The 27,386-nt window shown below is 33.9% G+C and overlaps 1 protein-coding gene across 1 annotated transcript; it reads left to right on the top strand.

Moving 5' to 3' along the window:
• Nucleotides 1–1,357: 1,357 nt before the first annotated feature.
• Nucleotides 1,358–27,386, top strand: LOC109075575 (ATP-binding cassette sub-family G member 1-like). Its single transcript, XM_042738893.1, has 15 exons — nucleotides 1,358–1,660; nucleotides 3,264–3,495; nucleotides 14,416–14,533; nucleotides 15,637–15,769; nucleotides 17,516–17,566; nucleotides 18,193–18,338; nucleotides 20,553–20,676; nucleotides 20,776–20,882; nucleotides 21,335–21,491; nucleotides 21,829–21,928; nucleotides 23,103–23,273; nucleotides 23,391–23,491; nucleotides 23,871–24,029; nucleotides 24,134–24,252; nucleotides 25,710–27,386. The coding sequence occupies exons 1-15, from the start codon at nucleotides 1,547–1,549 to the stop codon at nucleotides 25,936–25,938; spliced, it is 2,061 nt and encodes a 686-aa protein (XP_042594827.1). The 5' UTR covers nucleotides 1,358–1,546; the 3' UTR covers nucleotides 25,939–27,386.

Raw genomic sequence — 27,386 nt, 5'->3', positions numbered from 1 at the left:
CTTTTATTGGTTTATAATAATCTGATAATAAGTGTGAAATTGATAAAAACTGAAATTTGAAAAACTTTAGCCTTTAAAAGTATTATAGGCTGCTATGTCATGCATGTCAGTTTAGTGATGTAATGCTGCATTGTGCATGTTTTTTAGTACTATATACACATGAGCTGTTAATCTAGATGGTAAATATTGTTTTAGGAAGTATTTTATACCTGTCTCAATCACAATATTACACAAAAGTACAAATGGTAAAATTAATATATTTTTAGATATTTTTTACTATAACTGATGGATGTGGATTAATTGGTTTTGTAACAGATTTGTAACAGGATTCCATTATTTCTTCTTAATATGTATTACATTATACAAAACAATGCAGTATATCACTTAATATATTCCATTGTTTTGTACAAGTTATGAGACATTTTATGCTAAGACCTGATCAGAATCACTGCAGATAGGAATATCATTGTTAATCAAAAAAAGTAGGCTGCACAATTATGTTTAGACTGACCTCGTTTCACACTCATATGTGTGTGTTTCTGCAGTGGAAACTCATTGATAAACAGGTAGTTGTGCAACTGCTTACAGCCAGGAACGTTGTCAGCAAAAATGCACTATTCAGGACCCACTGCAGCGGTAACAGCAGCTCACATGCGATACCTTGTGACCAGGACACACACACACACACACACACACACACACACAACCCAACCCATCCACAGTCAGAAAAAGTGTTGGGTAAAGAACCTAACTGAACATTCTTCCATGTTATGTATGCATGCATGTATTTATTTATTTGTTTGTTAATTTAAAATAATAATAATAATAATTATTATTATTATTATTATTAGTAGTAGTAGTAGTAGTAGTAGTAGCAATAGTAACAGTTTATTTATTTATTTATTCTGACAATAAAATGGGTGTACATTTATATGAGTATGATGATGGCTGTTCACTTCTCTGCCAGTAAAATGTAATTTTGAGTAATCAGCCACCAGAGGGAGTGGGTGCATTAAAACAGTTATCTGTGCATTCTGCATCATAGAATAAAAAGTTGAGCAGTGTATTAGCTATATTTCTGTTTAAAGGTTCTGGGTAATTTACAATATATTTACAATATCATATATCAGCACTACATTATACATTATAGCACTAAATAATGTAGGATTCATTTTGGTAAACATTTTGATTTAATGCATGTATGCACATAGAGTAGGCTACTAGTTACTACATTTTTAATTCTAGTTTATAGACCAAATATAGTTGCACGTGACATTTGCGTTATAGCCTAGTCACTTGTTCTGTGCGTGGCGTCTCGCGTCACGTTTTATCAAAACAGTTCAGTTTTAAAAAAAAAAAACAAAAAAACAACGCGCCTGATAGACATCTCCGGCGCGTTCCGTTTGGTTTCATCGCAAAAACGCGCCGTGTGTGTATCGAACTCGCCCTCCGCTGCTGTGACGTCACCCTCTAAACACGGAGCGCAGGTAGCTCGCGTGTAAACAATAACAGAGGCGAGAGGAGCTCAGCGCCAAACTGATGCTACATGTCACTGCACTGCCCACAAGCGGAGTCTGTCGCAGCACATTCTACAGGAATGGCATGTCTTATGGCAGCCTTTTCAGTCAACAATACTACAGTGACCAACTCCATCATAATGGTAAGATTATGTTTTATCTTGTTTTTAAACACTTTTTTTTATTATTATGTAATGATCAGATTTAATATTTGTTAAACATATTCTTAATAAGCTGCATTCAAATGTTCAATGTTTAAAACATGCTTCAGTGATGTGTGCATTTCAAATGAACTAGAGTAACCCTCACGCACTGACGACTTTATATATCAATGTACTTTCCTGTTGTCATAGACTGCGAGGCTTATTGCAAATGCACAATCCTTAGTTTGCAAAATAAATATTTCCCTTCAAAATGAAATGTCGGGACTAAATTTGCTCAAAAGGAATACATGATTAAAATTTCATACGTGATGATGAGGATGAGGATGATGCGGATTTTAATATCTTTTATATTACATCATCCAGTTTTAATATGAAAAACACATTACTGCATTAAAGTGACATTTGGGCAGTACAGTTTTCCCAGAGCTTAGAATAAGCTTTGCCCGATAGTAACCTCATCTGCCTGAGACGGATTAGGTCGTCTCTCTTTAAATTTAGCATGCGTTTCACTGATGAACTATTAATAAAGGCTACTGTACCTTTCTCAAATTTGCAACCCTAATGTGCATTTTAATAAACAATCAAGTGCATTTACAGGTTAAACTGCTGCATGGAGTTGTACCATCATGTTACAGTGATGTTATTAGAGAGCAATAACATGGTCATTTGATGGTACTTCAAAATATACCATGGAAATATTGTTGAACACCACAGATATGGTATGAAATACCGTGGTTAAACCACTGTGCTTACAGTGATATAATAAGATGAATAATTTATAGTTTATAGATGTAAAATAGTATGTTATTATACACACTGCTGTTTAAAAGTTTGGGATCAGTGAATTTTTTTCCTTTTTTTTTAATACAGAAGTCTCATTTATTTAATCAAAAAACACTAATATTGTGAAATATAACTATTTTAAGTAATGGTTTTCTATTTTAATATACTTTAATATAAATATAATTTATTCCTGTTGTATTTTCATCAACCATTTTCTTCTTCTTCTTTTTGTTTTGTGATAGTAAATAGTTTTAGTAAAGATATTTTGTATAAATGCTGTAATTTTTTACTTTTATTTTTTTCAAAGAATCATGAAAAAAGTATCACAGGTTCAATCAATCAATCAATCAATCAATCAATAATTAAATAAGCAGCACAACTGTTTCCAGTGCTGATAATAAATCAGCATATTAGAATGATTTCTGAAGGATCATGTGACACTGAAAATTGGAGTAATGATGCTGAAAATTCAGCTTTGATTACAGGAATGAATTATATTTTATTAAAATATTACTATTATTATCACAGTAGTATATGTAATAGCATGCCATTTTATGATATCTGCAATTATTTATCTCAGTATTCAGTAGTCATCTTTTTGTGGTGTCATCTCTTTCTTTATTGTACACTTTTCAGTGTGACTTTTGATTGAAAAAAATAAATAAAAAAAAACCTTTGATGTCTTCTGACCATCTCAAGTTTTTCAGCAGAGCGTTTGTTGTCCTCAGTACAAACTCCTCAGGTCTTTTCCCTCTGGGCTGCAGTGTGTTACATAAGCGCTCTGTCTGTCCTCCCTCAGAATACAAATGGACCTCCCGATCTCATGCTAGACCCCAGAACTGTGTGCGTGTCCATTGATGAACTGATGTCCAGTCAGCAGACGCCGCTGTTACACGGACACCTGAAGAAAGTAGAGAACAATCTGACCGAGGCCCAGCGCTTTTCCTATCTCCCCCGCAGACCTGCAGTAAACATCCAATTCAAAGATCTCTCGTACTCAGTTCCTGAAGGACCGTGGTGGAGAAAAAAAGGTACGGTGTGACCTCCAATCATTGAAGCACTGCAGATGTATCATGAAAGTAAAGAATTACTATTCAGGTTTTACTTCAGAATTCTAATGAGTTCAGAGAGACCCTTGTGAATAAGTAGTGCACTTAATAGTGCTGAAAAAAATTTAAAAAACATACTGCACATAATATTAATGAAATAAAAGGCCACTTAAGTGTACTTTACAAGAGCACACTTTCATGACTGTTTCTTAACACACTTATGTACACTATAAGCACAATTAAGTTGCACCTTGTAGTAATGTCAAATTAAAAGTTTTACTTTAAAACATGGTTAAAATGAGTGCTTTAAAAAGGTACACTTATTTTGATTTGTTGACTAGCATACTAAAAAGTAAATGTAAGTACTTGATTGTGTTTTTACCAGCAGTGTTATTCAATATTTAAGTTAATATTAAATAAATTAAAACTTTATCATGTTACATACATACAAGTTTCAATAGAATGACATTAAAGTATTTTTTAGTTTACTATAAATAATTGTCAGTATATTCAGCAGTACACTTTTAACTACATATATTTTTAAAAAAACATACCATAGCACTTTATTTAAGGTGTCCTTGTTACACGTTACATGAACTTACTATTATAATAAAAGCTATAAATTATGCATAATTACATGCAAGTAACCCTGAGCCAAACCCTAACCATATAGTAAGTACATGTAGTTAATTAATATTACTCAGTACATAAATGTATAATTACACTGTAACAAGACACCTTAAAATAAAGAGTAAGCTAAAATACATATAAATGTAATTAGGTAAAAAAAAGCACTCTAAAGTTGGTTGCACTTTATTTTACAGTACGTGTACTTACATGTACTTATAGTGTACTTACAGTGTATTTATCTAAGAAAGTACTGGTAATACAAGGTAACTACATGGGGTAGGGTTAGGTTTAGGGGTAGGTTCATGGTAAGTACCTAGTTATTACATAGTTATTGTAATTACTATAATAAGTACATAGTATGCACATGAGGAACAGGACTGTAAAATAAAGTGCTACCCTAAAGTTCAAGTAGTAGCATATGAATTAAACTGAAAACGTCCAAAAACATCACATTCTGTTCACACCCAAGTAAATAATGTGTTTAAGAATTGTATTTCCAAAATTAACAGTTATTTATTGTGCTTTCTTTAAACAAATATGCATACTGCAAATTTATGTCTAGAAAATGTATTTTAAAAGCACACTACAAATGGATTTTAAAGGAAATATCTGCACTAACAAAAAAAATCATCTTGCTAAACTTTTTAATTTAATTCATTTCTAGGGGATTTGTTGGTTTTCTGTTGTACAAATTCTGGGAATTGGATTGATTTGAGTGGGAATAGAAAGCGAGGGCACATGAATTGTCCAGTGATATAGAGAGTATGCATTTCACCAAGAGTGTTTAGTCTTTGGCTCCAGAAGAGTCCTTTTCGAAAGCCTCCATGCATAACTCAGAAGGGAATTCATAAGTTAAGCACTAAGGCTGACATAACAGCCCAGCTGTCCGCTTTGCCTTGGCTTTGCTCTTCTTACTTTTACCTTAAGGAGCAGGGTTTTACTGACGGGCGGTGATGTCTTCATTAGGCTCACCATCTGGATTGTGATTTGATTTTAAGTTTTTTGGACAAGGCGAATGTTCAGCAGCAGCAGCTTTGTCGCTGGCAGTAAATCCTGAGCTGCCAAGCCTGAGCAGAGGGCAGAGTTCAGCTCCAGAGATGGGCTGTCTTCATCCTTCAAGATGCGCAATCTGTTGTTTTTACCACATTTTGTCATCTTTCCCCTAAAGCTATTTTGGATGTGTTTATTCACTGCTCAGTGTGACCTAGGCCTTCTAATAAAAACAATGAATAGCTGTTAGTGTTTGGCACTTAGTTTGTTTATTCTTATCACACATAGAAAGGTGTTTATCCTGATAAGCATGCATGCATGCATAAATAAATAAATAAATATAACATAAACATATAAAAATAATTAATTAATAATAACTAACTAACTGAATGAATGAATGTGAACTTTCAGATAAATCTAATGATTTCTGACTAGTCTTTAGAAACCAAAATAAAACAAATGTTTAATAAATGTAACTTCATCATTGTGCCACATGAATACCTGGCTGCTTGAAATGTTGCACTGTTTGGTAAATATATTTTTAGAGCTCTTTTTTCAGTAGAGTAGAGTTTTTTATGTGAACACCTTTTATTGTTATGATTATTATTATTTTTAGATTTGTTCCTAATAAATGTAATAAATATAATTAATAAAAAGTATCATCATATGGATTACTTTCATATGGCGCTTTTATAGTGGCCTCCATAAATGATAATTTTCCTTGGAAAAATCCTTATACATAATAGTGTGCAGGTTGTGTATGACATGAAAGAAAATCTTTCATTTCTGGTTCAGTTATTCCTCTCGAAGTCAGTTTGAACTTGTCATTCAAATTGTACTGCATTGTGAATAATTACAGTTTGAAACTTTTGCCTGAAGTACAGAAGCAGGTTTCAGTGAAACTTCAGTGCCACACTCCAGTGTCGCTTCGTGTCATGAAATATACATAAGTCCAGCTCCCATAGTCAACAGGCTCATCGTTCTGATGGCTCACTCATCGACTTTGGTTCAATCCTCTTATATTGCCATCAGCTTTTTTGTCTTTCTCCAAAAAGAACAGCGTGCTCAACACACAGCCCTGCCTTCATATCATGCATATAGCATCGGAAACAGCCAGCAAATGCTCTGGACTGGCAAACAGCCGGGCATGGATAAAATCATCTTGTCATGAAATGATCAGGGATAGAACCATGATGATGTCACATAGTGGAAGTATGGAGCAGATGAGAACAGGGCTGATTTGATCCTGTTGACTAGAGCAGCGATCAAAGCTTTCAGAGCCTGAGGCTGACCAACGAGACTGAAGCATTTATGCAGCTGATGTGTTATTGTCAGCTGATGTGCTATGCTATGTCATTTGATGCAGTTAACTAGGTTAACAAAAACTTCATTATTGAATATGAATATGTGATTGAAATGCATTAAATGTATGCATTGAAATAGAATTATGAATATTAAACATAAGCTTTTTTATATGGTAAATAATCCAAATGCTATAAGGGCGTCACAGCCAACTGGAAGTTTAAATGTTCATGCAGCTAACCTCGAGTTGCATGAAACTGCATGCATCAACCATCAAACTTCTATAAGTGTTCAGGCTGGAACATTATTTTATTCACTGAGAATCATTTGAGATGGAAGTAGTAGATTATCTGAGGGGAGTGGTTAAAAAATAAGAAAGTTTTATCTTAGAAAAAAGATAGATTTGTTATTAATGTCAAAATAATCACATCAAAATAGGATAACTGTACTAACATGCAAAGTGACTGGCTGGTAAAGTACTCGATTGTAATACATTTCAAATTAATATATTTTAAATGTGCAAAAAAGTTCAAGTTTATAATTTCAAATGTGTAATTGCAAATCTATTTAAATGCATGTAATATATGACACACAATACTATATATACACTGTTTCAACCCAACTTGGGGTCAAATATGCGCTCACCCAACTTTTGGGTTAAAAAACCCAGTTCAAAAATTCAAACAGCTGAGTTAGTCCATATTTAATCCAAATTTGGGTTGAAGCAGCCCAGCATCTTTAGAGTGTAGTATATTTTAATTTAGCATAAATGCTTAATAGTACATTCTGTAGTAAACTTGTCTTTAAGAAAATAAAAGTAAGTTACCTTTTGGTGAAATATTTTGAGAAAGCCATAGACCTGGAATTGAGTAGTAGCCTACTAAACAATAGACTGTGTCCTACATACTATAAAATAAGAACTGTGCAACAGTTAACATTTCACAGTTGTTTTCTACATTGTTTTTATACCTTGACTTAATATGTTTGTCACATGACTTCATGTTCATGTATAATTACACAAATGGCATTCAGTTCTCATCTCGGAAATGAATACTAATTTGCATTTTAAATTTTAGAATGAGTTCAGAAAAAGACATTTTAGACAAAAGACATCATCTGAGACACTGGAGATGAAAGGTTGGGTCGAGTGCATTCATTGCCGTAAACAAATATCCCATGCAGTGTGCTTTGCTGTGCACTGCACATTATGGCAAATATAGTGCCACAATCAGGTATTTAATGCATACAGGAAATTCACACATATACATGACATACTCCATACTGCAGAAATAATATTATTAGTAATATGCTGTTCTAATACCTTATCTGTGGAATAATGTTCACCGAGGCATCATTCGTAGGAAATGCGTTAGGAAAATACATATATAGGACCAATTTTGTTTTCATGATGACTTTAAGAAAGTCTATCTGACTTGCTATCAACAGCTTTGTTTCACCAAAAAGGTACAGAGAGTGATGGGCAACTTCAGCTTGTTCATTATCACTTGACTGCAATAGAAACCGGGCCTGAGCTTAGAGCTCCGCTCTCACAGCCGGTTACTATTGGTCAATAAACTCCAGTAACCTCTGCTGAGAGCTGAGGGCGCGCTGGAACAGGATGAAACCATCAGCTGTGCACGTTGAAGATAAGGCTGCTAATGAGCAATGCTTGTGGAGGAGGCATGTTGCTCTGTCACTAGGTAACTTGTCAGAATATCTTGGATGTAGATTGTTCACTTTAAGAATGACTTCATTTTTCCATCATTAGTGAATTATCCCTGTTACACAGTGCATTTTCCTGTCTTCATCACATGACCCTAGGTTCTATATGCACTAACTTCTAAAGTGAAAAATTGGCGCTTTATTAAGAACTATTCTATTCTATTCTCTTTATTTTTTTTCTTTATTTTTATTCATACTCCAATTTTTTTTTTTAATAATTTTCATTTTATTTGTAAGTTTTATTTTAGTTTTGTATAAGAATGAATTATTAGTGAACTTTGCCCGTATATATTGCATTGTAATGATAATATACCTCTGGAGGCCAGTGCACAATACCCGGGAAGGGTCGACCTGCAGTGAACATTCAGTTGAGCTCATTTATTATTTACTTTATTGTACCTGTTCTGCAACATGACGTATGTTGCTATTTTCCACGTTTAGATGCGTGATCCCGAATATCAAAGTTTAAATCAGGCATAACCGTGAGTATTTTATGGTTTAAATATCTTGATCGCTATATCTAGATGTTGCCATTAAATTTCGAAGACCTAATTTCTTCCAAATTTTGGGTCTCCTTGAAAGTGTTGTTATAATTTGAGAACTCACATTATGGATTTATTGCCGATGATTGTGTCATGAAAATTTAATAGTGCAATCTGCAGGAGTGATCAATCTGTTTCAGGTGTTGTTTCTCTGACCTGAAAAAGTTCTCACAACCCTTCTGTCAAAGTCTTGTGTCAAGTTCATATTTGACAGGCATTTGGGTCAGTTAAATTTTTTCTTCATTACTCAAACATAAAGTGTCCTATATACCCTTGTGAAAAAAGAAGTTATTGAAGCACTTATTGAGTCTTCACTTATAGTGTACTTTAAATATTATAACTTAGAAGTATATAAAGTAGGTCATTGATTTTAATTTTAACTTTAGTATGTATTCAGTATTGCATTTAAAGTTTGTTTAATGTGTATTTTAAATGTGTTAAATTATTACATTTTGTGTATTTTAAATGTATTAAATTGCAATCATCATTTACTGTACAGTGTTGGGGGTAATGCATCACAAGTAATGAGAGTTACATCATCATTCATTCAGTACATTCATAGTAAAGTTTAGCCATTTATCAAAAACTTCGGTCCAGGTTTAGCTAATTGCATTTAATGTAGATTTAAGTTATAATACATTTTCATTTAATTGCGATTAACATGCAATTTAGTGTTTAAAGACACGTTCATTTTACATCTAAATATTTTCTTTCGAAATATATTATCTATAATTTATAATATAAATTTCATATATAAGTGACACTGGACCACTAAACCAGTCTCAAGTGTCAATTTCGAAATCGAAATTGAGATTTATACATCATCTGAATAAATAAGCTTTCCATTGATGTATGGTTTATTAGGATCTGACTATATTTGGCCGAGATACAACTATTTGAAAATCTGGAGTCTGAGGGTGCAAAATTTTTTAAAAAAAAACTGAGAAAATTGCCTTAAAACTTTAAAATGAATTCTTAGCAATGCATATTACTAAACAAAAATTAAGTTTTGATATATTTACGGTAGGAAATTTACAAAATATCTTCATGGAACATGATCTTTACTTAATATCCTTATGATTTTTGGCATAAAAGAAAATTCGATAATTGTGACCCATACAATGTTTTTTTTTGGCTATTGCTAAAAATATACCCCAGCGACTTAAGACTTTTTTTTTTAAGACTCAAGTTTTGTGCTCCAGGGTCACATATATATACAGTATTTTGAAGTCTAAAACTCTTATGGCGTGTACTTTGCCATGCCCAAAAACAACATTTTCCACGATGTTTATGTGGGTCGAGCTTTCAATAGCATTTAAAAGCCCTTAAAGAACCTTGCAAAGCCTTGAGTAACCTCCTGTATGGGTGAAAATGTCACAGAAAATAATGTCTATGCCCAGCCTACTGAAGCATGTAAAAGAGCAAAGTGAACTCTGTGGTCCCTCTCCTCCTCCTCTGGTATTTTTACCTCGACTGATCCCTCGTGTTGTAGTAGCTGCATGGGAGAAAGTGAGGCATGTGCCAGGGAGGACTAATAGCTTGATGGCTCAATTACCCAATGAGATCTCCTTCATAGGTCAGGAAGACCAAAATAGCTGCCTGTAACATTGGCATGGAAGCAGTGTTGTTTTGAATTGCACATTTGATCAGTATAGTAATGAAGCAGTGAATGAGGTACCCAAGCTATTTCCCACCAAACCCCAACTGAAGCTTTCCTCACCGAGCTGTAACAAATAAATAATGAGTTACTGTAAATAACTATACAATAAATTGTAGCCAAGAAATCTAGACACGATTCAGCATTGACAAGCGGGTTGCATGAGAAGCAACCCACACACAAAACACTTGATTCTGTGCTAGCTTTTTCAAGTTTAAGGCATTCATATGAAGCATAGACTTTATTCAAGGCATAAAAAGATAAATGTATTACTGGAAAATGTACAATACCCAATCTTGTAGCCTGGGGTGAAGTCAATATTTACAGTAGCAACTATTAAGGACTAACATGATTGGTATGATTGTGATTTAGTGGAAAACTATGAGCGGTGGTCCGTGGCGCAACACAGGAAATTGGTCAGTCATATTGTTTCTTCAGTGGACGCAAGACAAGGTTTCAGACTGTAGGAGTGCGACCCAAATTTGGCAGAGTCAGAACTTTTAACTCAGAGTCAGACGATTAATTTGCTGTCAGTAAGCATATCGCACTAGGCAATCAAAGACTTGTACCTATGACTATGACAGTAGAAATCCTTTACAATCCCAGAATTTTTTTTTTTAATATTATAGAATTAAAATCTGATAACATTACCGTAGCATAGTACCACAAATAGGACTTTATTATGGGAAATGTGTACACAAATATGTCTAAAATTAACCATAGCAAAATCTAGCAATACCATGGAACGATCATGATGCAATCTGGTTCTGTGGCATTGGTGTTTTATTTTGACATTTTTTACTTTGCTGTTAGTGATGTGTGCCCAGTCCCAGCCAGTCCCGATCCTAGACTTCTGGGGGCCCAATGAGTGGGGTATGAGTGGTTTTGAATGAATGAATGAAACGCATTTGTCTGTGTTTTACTCCGTCTTTAATTGTGCTTGCGGAAAGCGCTTGAGAAACAGTTTCTCTTTCACGACACTTTCAACTATTTTTTTAGTCTCAAGCAAGAGCAAGGGCAACAGCGCAGCGCATTAAAATAAATTATCATTCATGTTTCCATAACCGCTGGACAAATTCAAAAACTAAACTAAAATTAAATCATCTTTGAGAGCAAGGGGGCCCCCTGGTGTTTTGGGGGCCCTACGCAGCTTGCATATTTTGCATATAGGGAGCATCGGCTCTGGTCCTAGTATCAGCCTCAGAGGTCACACCCACGGACCGTTAGCTAAACGTCTGATGCATATGGGACACAAAAGTGGAAACACTTCAGGCGTGTCGAAGTCATCAGATTGGTTGAATTCTAAAGGATTTCCGCGCGACGTGTGTGTCGCATTCTTTAACAGTGTGTTTATTACTATGATAATAAATGAAAATAGTATGAAAACAAATACCAGTTTGCAACATCAAGCAGCATAACAGATTGTTTTGTTGTTGTTGTTTTTTTTGCGGCAATGCAAGAAAGAAGAAGCTTTGCACTTTCAAGTTAAAAAGGATGTTCTTGCTGTTATGTTAAAAATAGATAATTGGAAAAGACAAAGTCATATAAGCTAAAAGTTACTGTGGGATAGTTGTCATTAGATAAAATACAGGCTCTACATTACAAAAAGTAAAGATATGAGCCCAGCCTGTGAGGAGGTGCTTCTAGCAGCTGAAATCATAATGAAGGTCAACTGTTTCTCATGCTCTATGTAAAATCAACATGAATATTAATTACATTGCTGGTGATTTGATTGAGTAGTATGTGAAAGTGTTTAGGCACTTCATTTGACTACTAGCCAAACTTACATTTAACCCCAGGGCACAAATTTGTGTTTGCAGAGCGATTTGAATGTTGTTATGGGGCATAACATATGCCTCGTCTGATTAAACCCAGTGCAACATGAGTATAAGAGTAACAGAGAATTGTTTTTTTTTTTCCCCTACTGTGGTGGTGCAAAAGAAACCAAAATGCAGTGCCACAGCATATTGTTCTATATTATTTCGATTTCTTGCACACTTGATCATGCCTCAAAGTAACCTCGGCATCCCTCATGGCCAGGAATAGCTCTCTCTTCTGTCACATGCTGCACATCAGGTGCACTAGGCAAAATCATCCTGCCGTTATTTGTACCACTTCAGAAACCATGTGATGCACCTTTCTGTATTTTTGGGGTTACTATAGTGCACAATCAGAGAGAGAAGCCCTGGGATCCTGCACTAAAAGAGGACAGGGAAGGTCAGATGTATTTGTGTATTACTCTGACGGATTCTAAGCACAATCCAATTAAGCTGGCAGCTACTGCAATCAAATGGATTAACATCTCAGCTTCAGCTACTGGATAAATAACAGGTTATAATCGGTCATCCTGTAGATGTCCTGTTTTTGCTGCATAATAGCATGAGTTATCATGGTAGCTTTTTAGATTAGGGAACACTATTCACCATTAACTAATTGCTTACCTACAGTATCTTGCCTACTATCAATAAGCAGCAAATTAGGAGTTTATTGAGGGCAAACTCTTAAGTTAATAGTGCTACTGTTATCATTTCCAAATTGTAACCTTATGTACTGAACGAGAGAGGCCATATAACCCTGTGGAAAAAATAGCTATTTTAGCATATACTTTTAAAAGAATATACTTAAGTATATACTTATTACTTAAGAGTACTTTAAAATAATATACTTAATGTTTTTGGACACTTAATTGCATTTTAATTTGAAAATGTATTATAATTTACATGCTAATTGGACCCACTTAAGTAGGACTTAAGTGCATCTTTATATGTATTTGCATAATTACTGTTATTGTGTTTTTAAATATGAGTGTGCTGCTAAATGTGATGACAAGCATTTACAGTAAACTAAAATTAACTCAAGTGTCTATTCTGTTAAAACTTGTGTATCATGTATTTAAATATAATTTTTATTATGCTCTTGCTAAAAAAAAAAAAAAATTTAAAGTTGCAATTTCTGTACAGTGTTTGAAATAGATTAACTTTAGATGTATGTTAGACACCACATCAAAATAAGTGTACTTCTTTAAAGCATGACAGAAGATTATTCAAACATTGAAAATGTGCTTTAAAGTTACCTGTAATTAAGTGGAAAATTGGAACACTCAATATGGCAGTTGCAGTATTTGACTTCCAAATTAAAAATCCAGCCACCAATCGGCAAAGTCAATTCCTGATCTTTACAACAGTTCTTGCTCTTGCTCTCAGCGTCAGTGCATCTGCTGTTAAAAGTTGCACTCAGCATTCACTCTACATTGTTAAGCTTTATTGCTGATTTCAAATAGTTTATTAAAATGTGAGTTTGGCAAGCAGATTCTTTTTTTTATTTTTTAGATTGAGGTATTTTCCTATACAGGTTTGAAACATCTCACGTTGTCACAATTATTATTATTTATTTTTTTTTTGGGGGGGGGGGGGGGGGGGGGGGGGGGGGTTACCACATTTCAGTTTCATTAATGATTTTCTGTATTATATTTGTTTTAAAGGTAATTTTTTTTTTCCCCATTGTGACAAAGCCATATAATGTGACAACATATCTTGATATTCAGTCATCTTGTAGTCTAATGCAACAAAATTGAATCAATGGGCTAATAAAATTCATATATTTTAAGTAGACCTTAAGTGTCAGTCTAGTGTACAATAAGCATGGAATCAGGAAGATAAAAATGTTCAGTTGCTTACAAATCTGCACACAAAGCTGCTGTAAGATGGTAAAGAATGCATTATACATCTTGACAAAAGAAAATTGATGGATACTGGAGAACGCGTTATAGCATTAGCTCTTTATTCTTTGAAAGTTAGAAACAAAAGGTTCAGTTAGAGGTAAGAACAGGGTTTATCTAAAGATCTCACTCACCTGGAAAATTTCAGAAACCCAATGGTGAACAAATAAATACCCCTTTTCGCCTCCAATTACAGACCGACCATTATGTAATCAGGAGAATCTGAATGAGGGGCATTATACAATTGTGCGGGACGGCTCAGGTTGTTCATTGTGCTTATTGTCCAGACTGTGGAAGGTTTCTCACAGGGCCACCTCTTTTTCTGTTCCACCTTGTGTCAGGTTACAAGACCCTTCTGAAAGGGATCTCTGGGAACTTCACCAGCGGTGCTTTGGTGGCCATCATGGGACCCTCAGGGGCCGGGAAGTCTACCTTGATGAACATTCTAGCAGGTTATAGGTTAGTATGAGCATACCATACTGCATCAAGCATGAATCATGTGACACTAACTATCTTACATTTCGGTGTGAAATTTGTATGAAGATCCATCTGTAATCACAACTGTCAGTGGGGCACCGAATTTGCCACCAATCACTAACAGTTATGTGCTCAACTTATCCAGCACAGCCATTGTACATTTAGCTTCCATCTGTCTCATCTCCTGGAAGCTTTTCATTATTTATTTAAATGTATTCTTTTTGTGGGCACTTTTATGCAAATCAGTTTACAAATGCAATCTGGAAGATTTTAATATGAAGCTTCTAGTAGTGCCTGCTATCTACGAAGTATGATTCAAATCTATTAGCATATTTACTGACATATCGCTCGAGACTTACTGATATAAAAATTATAATTAAACTTTATTTGGAGTACTACTTGTGCACAATGCACATTTCTTAATATTAAGGCTAAAATGTGTTTTAATGTCACTATTAATGAGGATTGTATGATCTTTGAATAATAAAGATCTTTAAATGTAAGATTTGTAAAGTATTCATGCAATAGTTCCACTTGCACAATCATATCTTCTATCTTTATTTGGACTTCAGCACTACTTCTGCACTATTTAATTGCATTAAGCACAAAATTAGTTGTTCCAATTTAGCGGACTAACAGTTTAGTATACCAAAAGTACAATTGCAGGGTATATTTATTATGCACATAAGGTAACACTTTATTTGAAGGTGTCGCTGTTACACATGTTATATGTATGTGCTATTGTTATAACAATAAATTATGCAGAATTACATCCAAGTAACCCTAAGCCAAACCTTAATGTAGTTAATTAGTATTAATCAGTACCTTAATCTATAATTACATTGTAACAAGGACACCTTAAAATAAAGAGTAACTGTACATAAATGTGTAAATATATTTATAGGATACTTAGTATAAAATAAATGCATTTTAGTATATGTATTTTTCATTGAGGATATAGAGTTGAATGTTATTGAAATTACTTGAAATGTTTGGGATATCATGATCATTTATCAGGAAACAGTGGTCATAGATTTGATAATGTTTCAAAAGACAGTATATCTGAACATGTGTTTGTCACGCAGGGAAACAGGCATGAAGGGGGAGATCCTGATTAACGGGCAGCCCAGAGATCTGCGATCTTTCAGGAAAGTGTCCTGCTACATCATGCAGGATGACATGTTACTGCCACATCTCACCGTACAGGAAGCCATGATGGTGCGTGTCTGCTGAAATTATATCACTGAGCTGCATTAGTGACACTATCCAGGAAACAGTATCCAGGAAACAGTCTTTTAATACATAAATACAAAAAAACACGACCACATATAAATCTAACAAGAACAGACACTGAACCAAGAGAACCAAGGGCTTAAATACACAGACTGAAGTAATCAACTAGAACTGAAACAGGTGCATAATTAGGTAGGAACCACTAATCACCAGGAACACAGGCAAAATGGGAATGGAAAAACAAAACTTCATGAAACAGACAGAGATCGTTACAGTAGCTCCCAGTGTATCAGTCAATACAAATAAGCACACTACTTTTCTCAAGAGGAGGTACTGTAGCCTATAGATCTTTGCAGTCCTAACCCCCCCCCCAACCCCCCCAAAAAAAAAGAAATTTGAACCCAATGCTACTTTTTTTTTCATGATGCATGAAAGTTTCGGAGGCAATATGTAAACATGATCGACAAAACATGAGGTCATATTTATTTTTTAACGTCTGAAAATTTTGGATGTGAATTTCGGACCTTTAGGTTAAAAAAATAAATAAAAATAAATTGTAAATAAACTTTTTCCCTTGCAAATATCCTATTTCACACATACAAACTTTACTGGTAAATTACCACTAAGAGATCATGCGTGAACATGAAAAATCTGGTAAATTCATTCTGGAAATTTACCAGTATGAGAAGTTGTAACATTACCAGTAAATAGCTGGAGTGATGCTCTGTGCGTGCAGAATGAAGATTACCGGTGTGAGCACGTACAAATTCAGATCAAAGTGTTGTAAAGCCCTGTTCACACCAAGAATGATAACTATAAAGATAACGATATTAGCATCCACACCAGCGAGTGATATCACCTCTTTATTCTAAGTGCATGATCGTCTGCTGCTCAAAACTCATTACAGCAGGATGGATTCTGATTGGCTGTCAATTTTTTATCGTTCATGAGCTGGAAAAAAAATCGTTTTGAAAGTGATTCCAATGATATTGTTTCTCTGTCTTTATAGATATAGTTGTGATGTGGACTCTGCTATTCTTTAATATTGAGAACAATTTTTAGAACTATATCTTTATCAAAGCATTCTGACAGATGACAGATTTACTCCGCGCTGTAGTTCGGTTTGAAGTCGTCTAATACAGTGTCACTAGGACAAAAGCATATAACCCTCTATGTTTACAAACACACCACCGGGAGGTGCAGCCATTAAGAGGTCATTTTCGTTTAATAATGTCACAGAATTTACAGGTAATTTGAAACTGATGTGTAAATGGTGCATTATCAGAAAAAAAAAAAAAAAAACGGTTTATACCATTGCCAGTGTAAACAGCACATTTTTGTATTTCCCAGTAAAATCGTTCTGGTAATTTTACGGTAATTTACTGGTGTGAAAGGGGCTAATGTTATTGTGTAAAAGTATGAGTGTACACTTTCAGTAGTAAAGTACAAATCACCCAAAGTGCTTAAAATCATTTACTTTACAGCCCTTGTTGCATATAGCCTTTGTATAAGCTTTATATTTAGCCAAAAAAACACATTAATACCAAGCACATTACCTCATGGTAAATATAACATACACAAACAGAAAACATGTAATCAGCTCTCACTGCTAGATTCACAGGAATACATCTCATGTAACTGCAGTTGTTGTGTTCATGCAAATCCCTCTGTTAGCTTTAGTTGTACCGCTAATGCTCATCATGATCTAAATCACTCACTCTCCCTGCTCAGGTATCAGCTAATCTCAAACTCCAGGAAAAGGATGAAGGCAGACGTGAAATGGTAAGTGAGAGGCGTGTGAAGTTATGTATGACCGGCTTAATCTTTGGGACTTTTGGTAAAGGTCTGCCGTGGGTGCCTTAAACATTACTTGACCTGCATGTCCTAATTATTGAAATCACAGTAAACAAGTACACCGCCGCTCAAACATTTGGGGTCAGAATGTTATTATTATTTTTTTTTAAGAACATAATATATTATGCATTATACTAAAGTGACAATAAGGACTACTAATACATTGTCAAAATTCAGTTTCAAATAAATGATGTTCTTCTGAATTATCATGGTTTCCACAAAAATGTTAAGCAGCACAACTTTTTTCAGCATTGACGATGATGTTTGTGACTCTGAAGACTGGAGTAAAATTCAGCTTTGCATTACAGGAATAAATTACATTTTAAAATGCATTGAAATTGAAAACAGTTATTTGAAATACCAGAAATATTTCACATTTTTTAAATGTATTTCTGTTTTTTTATATATCAAATAAATGCAGCCTTCATTATCATGAGACTTTTTTTTTTTTTTTTAAGTCCAACCACAAACGTTTGATTGTAGTGTAGATATGTGTGTGTGCATGTGCTGTCCTTACTCCGTTGCATGATGATGCATACGTGCTGTTGTTGTAGGTTCGTGAAATCCTGACCGCTCTTGGTTTGTCAGAATGTGCCAAAACACGCACATCCAACCTGTCTGGGGGTCAGAGGAAACGTTTGGCCGTCGCTCTGGAGCTTGTCAACAACCCACCCGTCATGTTCTTTGATGAGCCCACGAGGTGAGCCTCCTCCATACTTAAGAAAAATAGTGTAGGGTTTACAATTTTTACTCAGAAACTGCTAGTGCATTTTGCAATTGTAATCTTTGTTTTATTTATTTTTCACAAATGCATGGCTATGAGGCGGACTATATGTGACGTTCCTGATCCAAATATATCTCTTACCCATGAGGTTTCTCTGTTACGTCCTTGTAACGTGTGAATGCAGTATTGCATATTCACTTACAGGCTGTGCCCAGTTGGGATACTGTTAGATGGTTGAGACCTGGTCTCTACGGGCTCTGTTAAGCTCTTCATTCCTCTCTGGGATTGCCTGCTAAGAACAAAAACGATTCCCTGATTCTTTGGAGAGCGGCAAACTAAATTCATTTTGGCATAAAACGATACTTTCATAAATCGCATTTATACAATAACCATGCTTATACAAGGATAAACAGATTCTCCTTCATGGAAGTCAAGGCCATGTGGCTTTGGCTAGCTTCTATAGGTTGCATAAGAGCAGCACCGTTATCGTTAATATGATGTCACCGAGTTAAATAGGACACATTCATGCCTCAAAGGAATGCATTAGCTGAGCATCCTGTCAGAAGCTTGTGTGCAGCATGTGCAGTGATGTTATGCTGTTTTGAAGGCTACAGCCTTGTCCTGTACTTTAAGATAGACACTTAATCTTCCACTTTATCCAGCAGTGTCTCTGTCATCTGTGATAATTAATATGCCTTGACAGAGAGAGGTGAAGATTACAATCTAATCTCATCTCTTTAACCTTGTCTGGCCCACTAATAAACACACTTGAGCAGCACCATAGTTTTAATGCAGTATTGTTATATACTACAAGTAATATAATATAATATAATATAATATAATATAATATAATATAATATAATATAATATAATATAATATAATATAATATAATATTGACGTGTTGTCATAGTTAATATTTTGAATTAGTTTTTTTATTATTTTCTATTTTTATTGTAAATAATTTTAAAGTTAAAGTTTTTATAATTTTGTTATGTTTTGTCATTTTCAAAATTATTTTTATTTTTATATATAGTTTTTATTTCAGTTTTAGTTTTAGTTGTTTTAGTACATTTAAAAATAAGCTGAATTAAGTTAAACTAAATGAAAATGAGAAATGTTGCCTTGGCAACTAGCTGAAATAAAATAACTGTACTTTTTTCCATAAAAATTAGTTTGTTTGTTTATAGATGAGACAGCTTTTAATTAAAGGGTTAGTTAACTATAATAACCCAATATATAATATAATATAATATAATATAATATAATATAATATAATATAATATAATATAATATATCAGTGTTATTTTAATATTTTAATAACATACAGTTAAAGTTTTATCAATATTTAGTTTTTATATTTTCTGTTTTCATTTTAGTCTTATTTTTTGTACTAGCTGAAATAAAACAGAGTTAGCCTTTTATAAATGTGATATAATATATCATTAAACGTGTTGTTATAGTTAATATTTTGTATTAGATTTTGCTATTCTGTTTTCTATTTTTATTTTAAATGTAAATAATTTTGAAGTTTTGAAAGTTTAAAGTTTTTATAATTTTGTTATGTTTTGTTGTCATTTTTAAAATATTTTTATGTTTATATATTTTATGTCTATATATATATTTTATTTAAGTTTTAGTTTTAGTTGTTTTAGTACATCTAAAAATAAGCTAAATTAAGTTAAACTAAATGAAAATGAGAAATGTTGCCATGGCAACTAGCTGGAATTAAATAATTGTACTTTTTTTCCATAAAAGTTTTTTTTTTTTTGTATAGTTGAGACCGTTTTTGATTTTAGGGTTAGTTAACTATAATAACCCAATATAATATAGTATAATATAATTTAATAATAAAAAATACATTATATTTGCCCCTGTTTCTATTAGAATGAAAAGTACCATCTTGGTTATGTATGTAACCTTCGAATTGGGACGTGACGTCTCCGTTCCCTTCTTCAGGGAATGGAGACATCCCGTCCCAATTCGTCGGTTCGTTCCGATGTGACGCCGAACGTGACTGACTGAATGGGAATGATAGATCGTAATTTTTTGGAAAGAGAGATGGGAGAAGGGAATTGGGACATAATGTAGGACTACAGAGCACCGCAGCTTGATCATGTTTGTTACTGCTGTGACTCCAGCCACAGGAAGGTGCTAACTATCATTTTCTCTGTTTTTTTCTCTCTCTCTGAAGGACTGGACAGTTCATCCTGCTTCCAGGTGGTGTCTCTGATGAAGGCTCTTGCTCAGGGGGGTCGAACTGTCATATGCACAATTCATCAGCCCAGTGCTAAAGTGTTTGAACTCTTCGATAAGGTAATCACGATTTTAAAATTTATACTTGAATATTTTTAAATACATGCTGTTATGTGAATTGCTGTCTCTTACACCTCATTCTTGGTGTTTTTTTCCCAGCTGTATGTCCTCAGTCAAGGCCAGTGTATTTACAGAGGAAGAGTATCGAGCCTAATCCCATATCTCAGAGAACTGGGACTCAACTGCCCCACCTATCACAACCCCGCATACCAAAAACACACACACACACAGACACAGTTCTTTAAACAAACACAATAAAACACATTCACACAAAAAAACAAACACACACACACACACAAATTGCAAAAAAAAAAAAAAAACACTCTTTCAGTAGTTTAAGAATATCTAATTGGAAATCACTGAAATAAATTATTATTAGAATTATTTGCTAATGTTCCCTTGAATATTTGCAGTCTGTGAAGTTATAAAATACTTTTTTTAAAAGATTTTTTTAAATGTTTTTGGAAAAGATAAAAATCTCTTATGTTCACCAAGGCTGCATTTATTTGACTGAAAATGCAATAAAAACAGTATAATATTCTGAAATTTTATCACATTTTAAAATAACTGTGAGAATAATAGAGAGAGTGAAAAAAATTAACCACATCTGTATTCTCAGTACAGGTGTCTTTTTGAGTCTGAGAGTGTTTTTCTTCATTTCTTCAGTAATGGAGGTGGCCTCTGGAGAATACGGTGACCAGACGGCTCGGCTGGTGAAGGCCGTTCAGGAGAGCAAGTGTGAGAAAGACTACAAAAGTGAAATGAATGGTAATGGGGTCCATTATCCCTTCCTGTGGCACAGACCTTCTGATGAGGTATGTAGAAATACACTAAGTCATCAAACAACACATAAAATAACATCAGAATAACCACAATACAACACTTTTTTGTAAAAAAAACAAAAAACAAAATTGCCTTTAGGGGTACAACAGCTTGTCACTGGAGCAAGACCTTTAAAGAGACAATTTTGTACCTTCTTTACCCCTAAACATTTCATAAAAGTACCAAAAGATTACATATTACTACCTTATTATGAATACATATTACTGCTCTGAGGTACTAATGTGCACCCTTTAGGGGTAAAGTAGGTACAACGGTGTTATTTTTTTCCTAACAGTCAATAAATTAAATATTTTAACCTGTTTTCTTCAGGACTCTTCATCTTCAGAGGGTTGCCATAGTTTCTCTGCCAGCTGCCTGACGCAGTTTCGCATCCTTTTCAAGAGAACTTTTCTCAGCATCATGAGAGATAAGCAAAACATCAACCCCACCCTGAAGATAAGAAAAACAAACACAAAAACCAAATACAACATAAAGATCATCAGATGTTATGCAACACAAACAGACGTTAAGCTTATCATATAGTAATATAATAATCATAATAACTAATATTAGTAGTGAGGTCATGGATTAAAATTTTGTGTTTTTCACTGAAAATTACTGAATTGTTGTACAAAGATATTGTGTGTGTGTGTGTGTGTGTGTATATATATATATATATATATATATATATATATATATATATATATATATATCTATATATATATATATATACAGTATATATTAAAGAATTAATTTGCCAAGACAGATAACTCAGTGTTTAACAATTTTCAAAAATCATGTTTTTTTCAATGTGCATTCAATTAATCTCAATCAAACTGCAGTTATTTTGTAAAAATGGGGGGAAAAAAAGGTTATAACTAAAAAATACTAGCTAACTAACACAATAAAACGCAATAAAAACATGATAACATAATGAAAAACATGATTTTTTTTTATTAAAAAAAAAAAACTGTTATCTGTTTTTGAAAATAAACTTCACACACAGACAAACACACACACACACACACACACACACACACATATATATATATATGTCAAGTGTTCCACCATGGTGAGTAAAAATATTATGAAATATAATGAATTTTGCATAAATGGAATACAAATGCATTTTCATACATTGATTATTTAATCCAGTGTTTTTGAAAATACCTCATATTGTGTGCATGAATATTAAAAACTGTATATATATATATGTATATATATATATATATATATCTATATATATATATATATATATATATATATATATATATATATATATATATATATATATAATTATTATTTTTTTTTTAAATAAATGATTACGGTATATTGAAACTTTAACTGAAATGACATATTAGAAAATACACACTAGCACATATACCATTTTACAGCAGAATTTAATTATATTTTAATCCCACTCAAATTCAATTTAGAATGAAAAGAAATGCATCCTGTTTGCTCCCTAAATTCGTATTATTTTCAAATTCAGTAACTAAGCTGCATTTCAGAAGCCATTCAGTGCTGACTGACACATGAATGTGGGTATATAACGGAAAACGGAAGGAACATAGGTTTGATTAGAACATGATTTTTCTTCATTTAGGTGTTGACACATTTGCGCATCATGTCTCATCTGGGCATTGGAATTCTAATTGGTCTTTTATACCTGGGCATCGGCAACGAGGCCAAGAAGGTCCTTAGCAATTCCGGGTTCCTGTTCTTCTCAATGTTGTTCCTCATGTTCGCAGCTTTGATGCCCACCGTCCTCACATGTGAGTCTGTACAGTTTGTGTACAAATGTCCATTTTGTTCTTTATGACACACACGTTCACTAACTTGATAATAACATGCTATCCTTGCTCATCTGTTCTTTCTGATTGTTATTATAGTTCCTCTTGAGATGGGTGTCTTTCTGAGAGAACATCTAAATTACTGGTACAGCCTAAAGGCATACTACTTGGCCAAAACAATGGCGGACGTCCCATTTCAGGTAACAGGGAACAAAAGAAAACGTGTGGTTTGAAAAGTTGCATGCTTGGTTGTTGTGCTCAGTATGATGATTCACAAAATAAGATTTACAGCAGGGTTTCTTCATAGTACGGAAACATTACAGGTTAAAAATAGAACAAAAATCAGAAAAGGGGGAACACTAAGATGGTTATGGCATAAACGTGTTATTGGAGCTCGAAGCAGATTTGCTTTTCAGGTATCTTTGGTCAGAAATCAGAAATGTCCTCCAATCAGTAAAATTCTCCAATTGTTTTGAATGCTATGGACAAATATTCAGATTGTCAGTCTTCTCTCTAAAACAGATACTTCAAAATACTTTCAGAAAAGGATCAATCTGAGCAAACGTTTCTTCCTCACAGATCGTGTTCCCAGTGGCTTACTGCAGTATAGTGTACTGGATGACATCTCAACCTTCAGATGCAGTTCGTTTCATACTCTTCCTGGCTTTAGGGACACTCACGTCACTGGTTGCACAGTCACTGGGACTGTTGATAGGAGCAGCATCCACCTCATTACAAGTAAATACCTCAAATCATTATCAATAAATTTCGATGCCATTAATAGAAAATGCATGTTTTGCCTAATGTTGATATAATGATGCAGCTTTGTGTTTCTTTGACAGGTAGCAACTTTTGTCGGTCCTGTGACAGCCATCCCCGTGCTGCTGTTTTCAGGTTTCTTTGTCAGTTTTGACACCATTCCAAAATACCTCCAATGGATATCATACATTTCCTATGTCAGGTAAGTTAAAGCAACATCAGGAAATGTTTATTGTAGCTAAGACTCAGTATAGAGTTGTGATAGATAGGCTACTGTATGCGCCGAATTCATTCTGCTGGTTTATTTGAAATTAGGAACACCAATTACCTTAAGTATGTATCATCTGAAATTAAAATAAATCAAAAATAAAATAAAACAGAGCAAATAAGGTTTAATGATATTAATAAAAACAGTATTCTTCCACCAAACAGTGTAGTTCCTTAGAATCAGTTGTGGTTGCAGCACAGTGGTTGCCAAGCAACACGCAAACGTAAACAAGGGTGTATGTTTTTAGAGTAACTTACAAAAGCTTCAAATGTGGTTCAGCCAATCAGAATCAAGGACCGGAACTATCCATTTTATAAATGTAATTTTATAATTCTATTTTCTTTGAATTATATTTAAAGCAACACTATGTGCATTTTGGCGCTCTAGTGGTTAATAAACAAGTTTATGTCCGTGGTGATTCACGCAGGTATGTGTTACTCCGCAGAGGTGACGACCCGAACAGACTACAATAGTACAAAAATAATTATAACAATACTTATTATAAATGTACCGTATTGATTTGGGATAAGACAAAAAGTCGGTTTGGTAGATGAATTTATGATTGAGTTTATTTATGATGTACTCGCTCATTAAATACATTTTGCAAATTCTGAACACAGAAAAAAGTTACACAGTGTTGCTTTAAAGTATAACGTTACTGAAGAATGCACTGACAAGCATTTATGGTAACCAAAAATGTAATCTGTATTAAAACTTGTATTTAAATATATTTATAATTACACATTTGTAATGATGAACTTTCAATTTAGTACATTTAAAATGTGTCAACTTTAAAAGTAATATAAAACAAACAAAAAAACACTCCAGTTAAAATAATAATCAAATAATTTTCATGTTCTTTACCATGTCAATCTACACAAAAAGTTCACTTCTTAAAAACATTGCAAAATTATATTAAAATACAGTTATTTGAAATGTACTTCTTAATGTGTGCTTAAGTGTGTTAAGAAACAGTCATGAAAGTGACTTAGTAGCCTTTTATTTTATTAATATGATATAATCTGCAAGTGCATTATACTCGTTGCGGAAATTAAATATGCTACAAATGTGATTTATGTTGTCCTTTAATATGTAAGTTATAATGTACAGTGTAGAAAAGGTTTATCATGATGATAAATGATCAAGATATTGATCTAAATTTAAACTATTTTATTTTGTGAGTCGAAAAAAGCTGTAGGATGAAAGAAACTAAACTATGTAGAAACCATGTAAGAGAGATGTACATAGTGGTTAAAATAGGAAATATCTGACAATAGTTGCAGCACAATGCTGTGTTTGACCAATCAGAATCAAGTATTCCAGAGACCTGTATAATACAGCAAAACAGGATACCAGTATATCTTAAGTGGTCTTCTTCTAAATGCTTTCAGATATGGTTTTGAAGGAGTCATTCTGTCCATCTACGGACTTGACCGTGAAGACCTGCACTGCGACAAAGGTGAGACGTGCCACTTCCAGAAGTCTGAAGCCATTTTGAAGGAGCTGGATGTTGAAGATGCGAACCTCTACCTGGACTTCATTGTACTGGGCATCTTCTTTGTATCGCTTCGTCTGATCGCTTACTTCGTCCTGCGATACAAGATCAGTGCTGAGAGGTAGACTTGTGGGAGACCTGATGGACTGTCGAGACTTTCCTGCCCAGGGAGGACTAGGCTGAGAAAGCCAAAGCAGAGAGGGTTTGTTCCCTCCTAACTGACCATCGCCATGTTTTCCCAGAAACCTGGGCTCAACTTGAAGTCACAGTATGTAGATGTCCAGCTTTTGCATGCTTTTATAAGAAGACAAAGAGCTTAGAACACAACAGTTTTGGGGCTCAACCGAATGTCTGTACGGCTAGAGAGAGAAACATGGGCGCACTGAAGAAAACTTGTAGAAACTGATAAAAGACTTTCACCGGAGAAGTTCGGATTTTGAATGAAAAAGTAATATGCTGTTTTGCGTGATCATATTGGAGAGCTGGAATCTGGGCCTTGTGAAAAAGAAGTGTGTTCAATTCTATTAAATGTGCACTTTTAGTGTTCTTCAAATCTTAAAAAGTGCATTTATTAAAAAGTACTTGCAGATAAGATAATATTAATGCAATAAAATACCACTTAAGAGAGTACACTGTCATGGGTGTTTCTTAATACATTTTAGTACACTTTTAAAAAGTGCACTTTGTAATAATGTCAAATCAAAAGTCTTAGTTTAATATGAAGTACTCGATTATAATTTAAACTCTAGTGTGTTATTTGATATTACATTTCAGGGTAATATATTTTAAATGTGCTATATTGTAAAGTTTTAATCGAAAACCACATTAAAGTATATTTTGTTTTACCATAAATGTTTTTCAGTACATTCAGCGTTAAACTTTAACCATATTTCATAGACAACAGAAGTAATCACATATAATGGTGTACTTAAGTGGGTTAAAAAAAGAGTGCTCTTAATTTCGGGCTTATTACATTTAATATAAATGGACACAAATACCATTTCATTTTATTTCAGTTAAAATGTGATTAAGTGTCCAAAAACAGTACAATTGGTTTACAAGTATATATTTTTAAATTGAATTATTTCTTTAATATTTACTATTTTTAAAAGTATGCGAAAATGTGCTTCTTTTTCATAAGGGTGCCCAGGTTGAGCACACAGATGTAGATTGTTTTTGTTTCTATTTATTTATTGTTCCTATTAATTCTACCTGACATTCCTTCTACATTACTGAAAAGCTCTCATTCTGTCGGTAATGGCTGCTGCTCTTGAAAAAAACCTGTGTGTCAGTTGTAACTGGGTTTCAAGCTCATCAGAGGAAAACCGTAGTATGCACAAACTGATATAATGAACCGTAGTATGCACAAACTGGGATTTTTGTGCCACTAGTGTCACCGAACACAACTGCAAAAATAATGACAGTTTTCAAAAAGGTTTCTTGAACCCCTTCTGCCATTGGTTGAGCAGTCTCGCCTCCAGCTCACAGATGTTGTATAAAGGAACTGGCTTACTGGGTAATGTGGCATGTGGTGACATTTAATTCATGCTGACATTTTAAATGTGTACTTAAA

Source organism: Cyprinus carpio, chromosome B15, assembly GCF_018340385.1.
Source record: "Cyprinus carpio isolate SPL01 chromosome B15, ASM1834038v1, whole genome shotgun sequence".
NCBI classification, from domain to species: domain Eukaryota; kingdom Metazoa; phylum Chordata; class Actinopteri; order Cypriniformes; family Cyprinidae; genus Cyprinus; species Cyprinus carpio.
The sequence above is the reverse complement of the archived record's forward strand: the minus strand, read 5'-3'. Positions and strand labels throughout refer to the sequence as shown.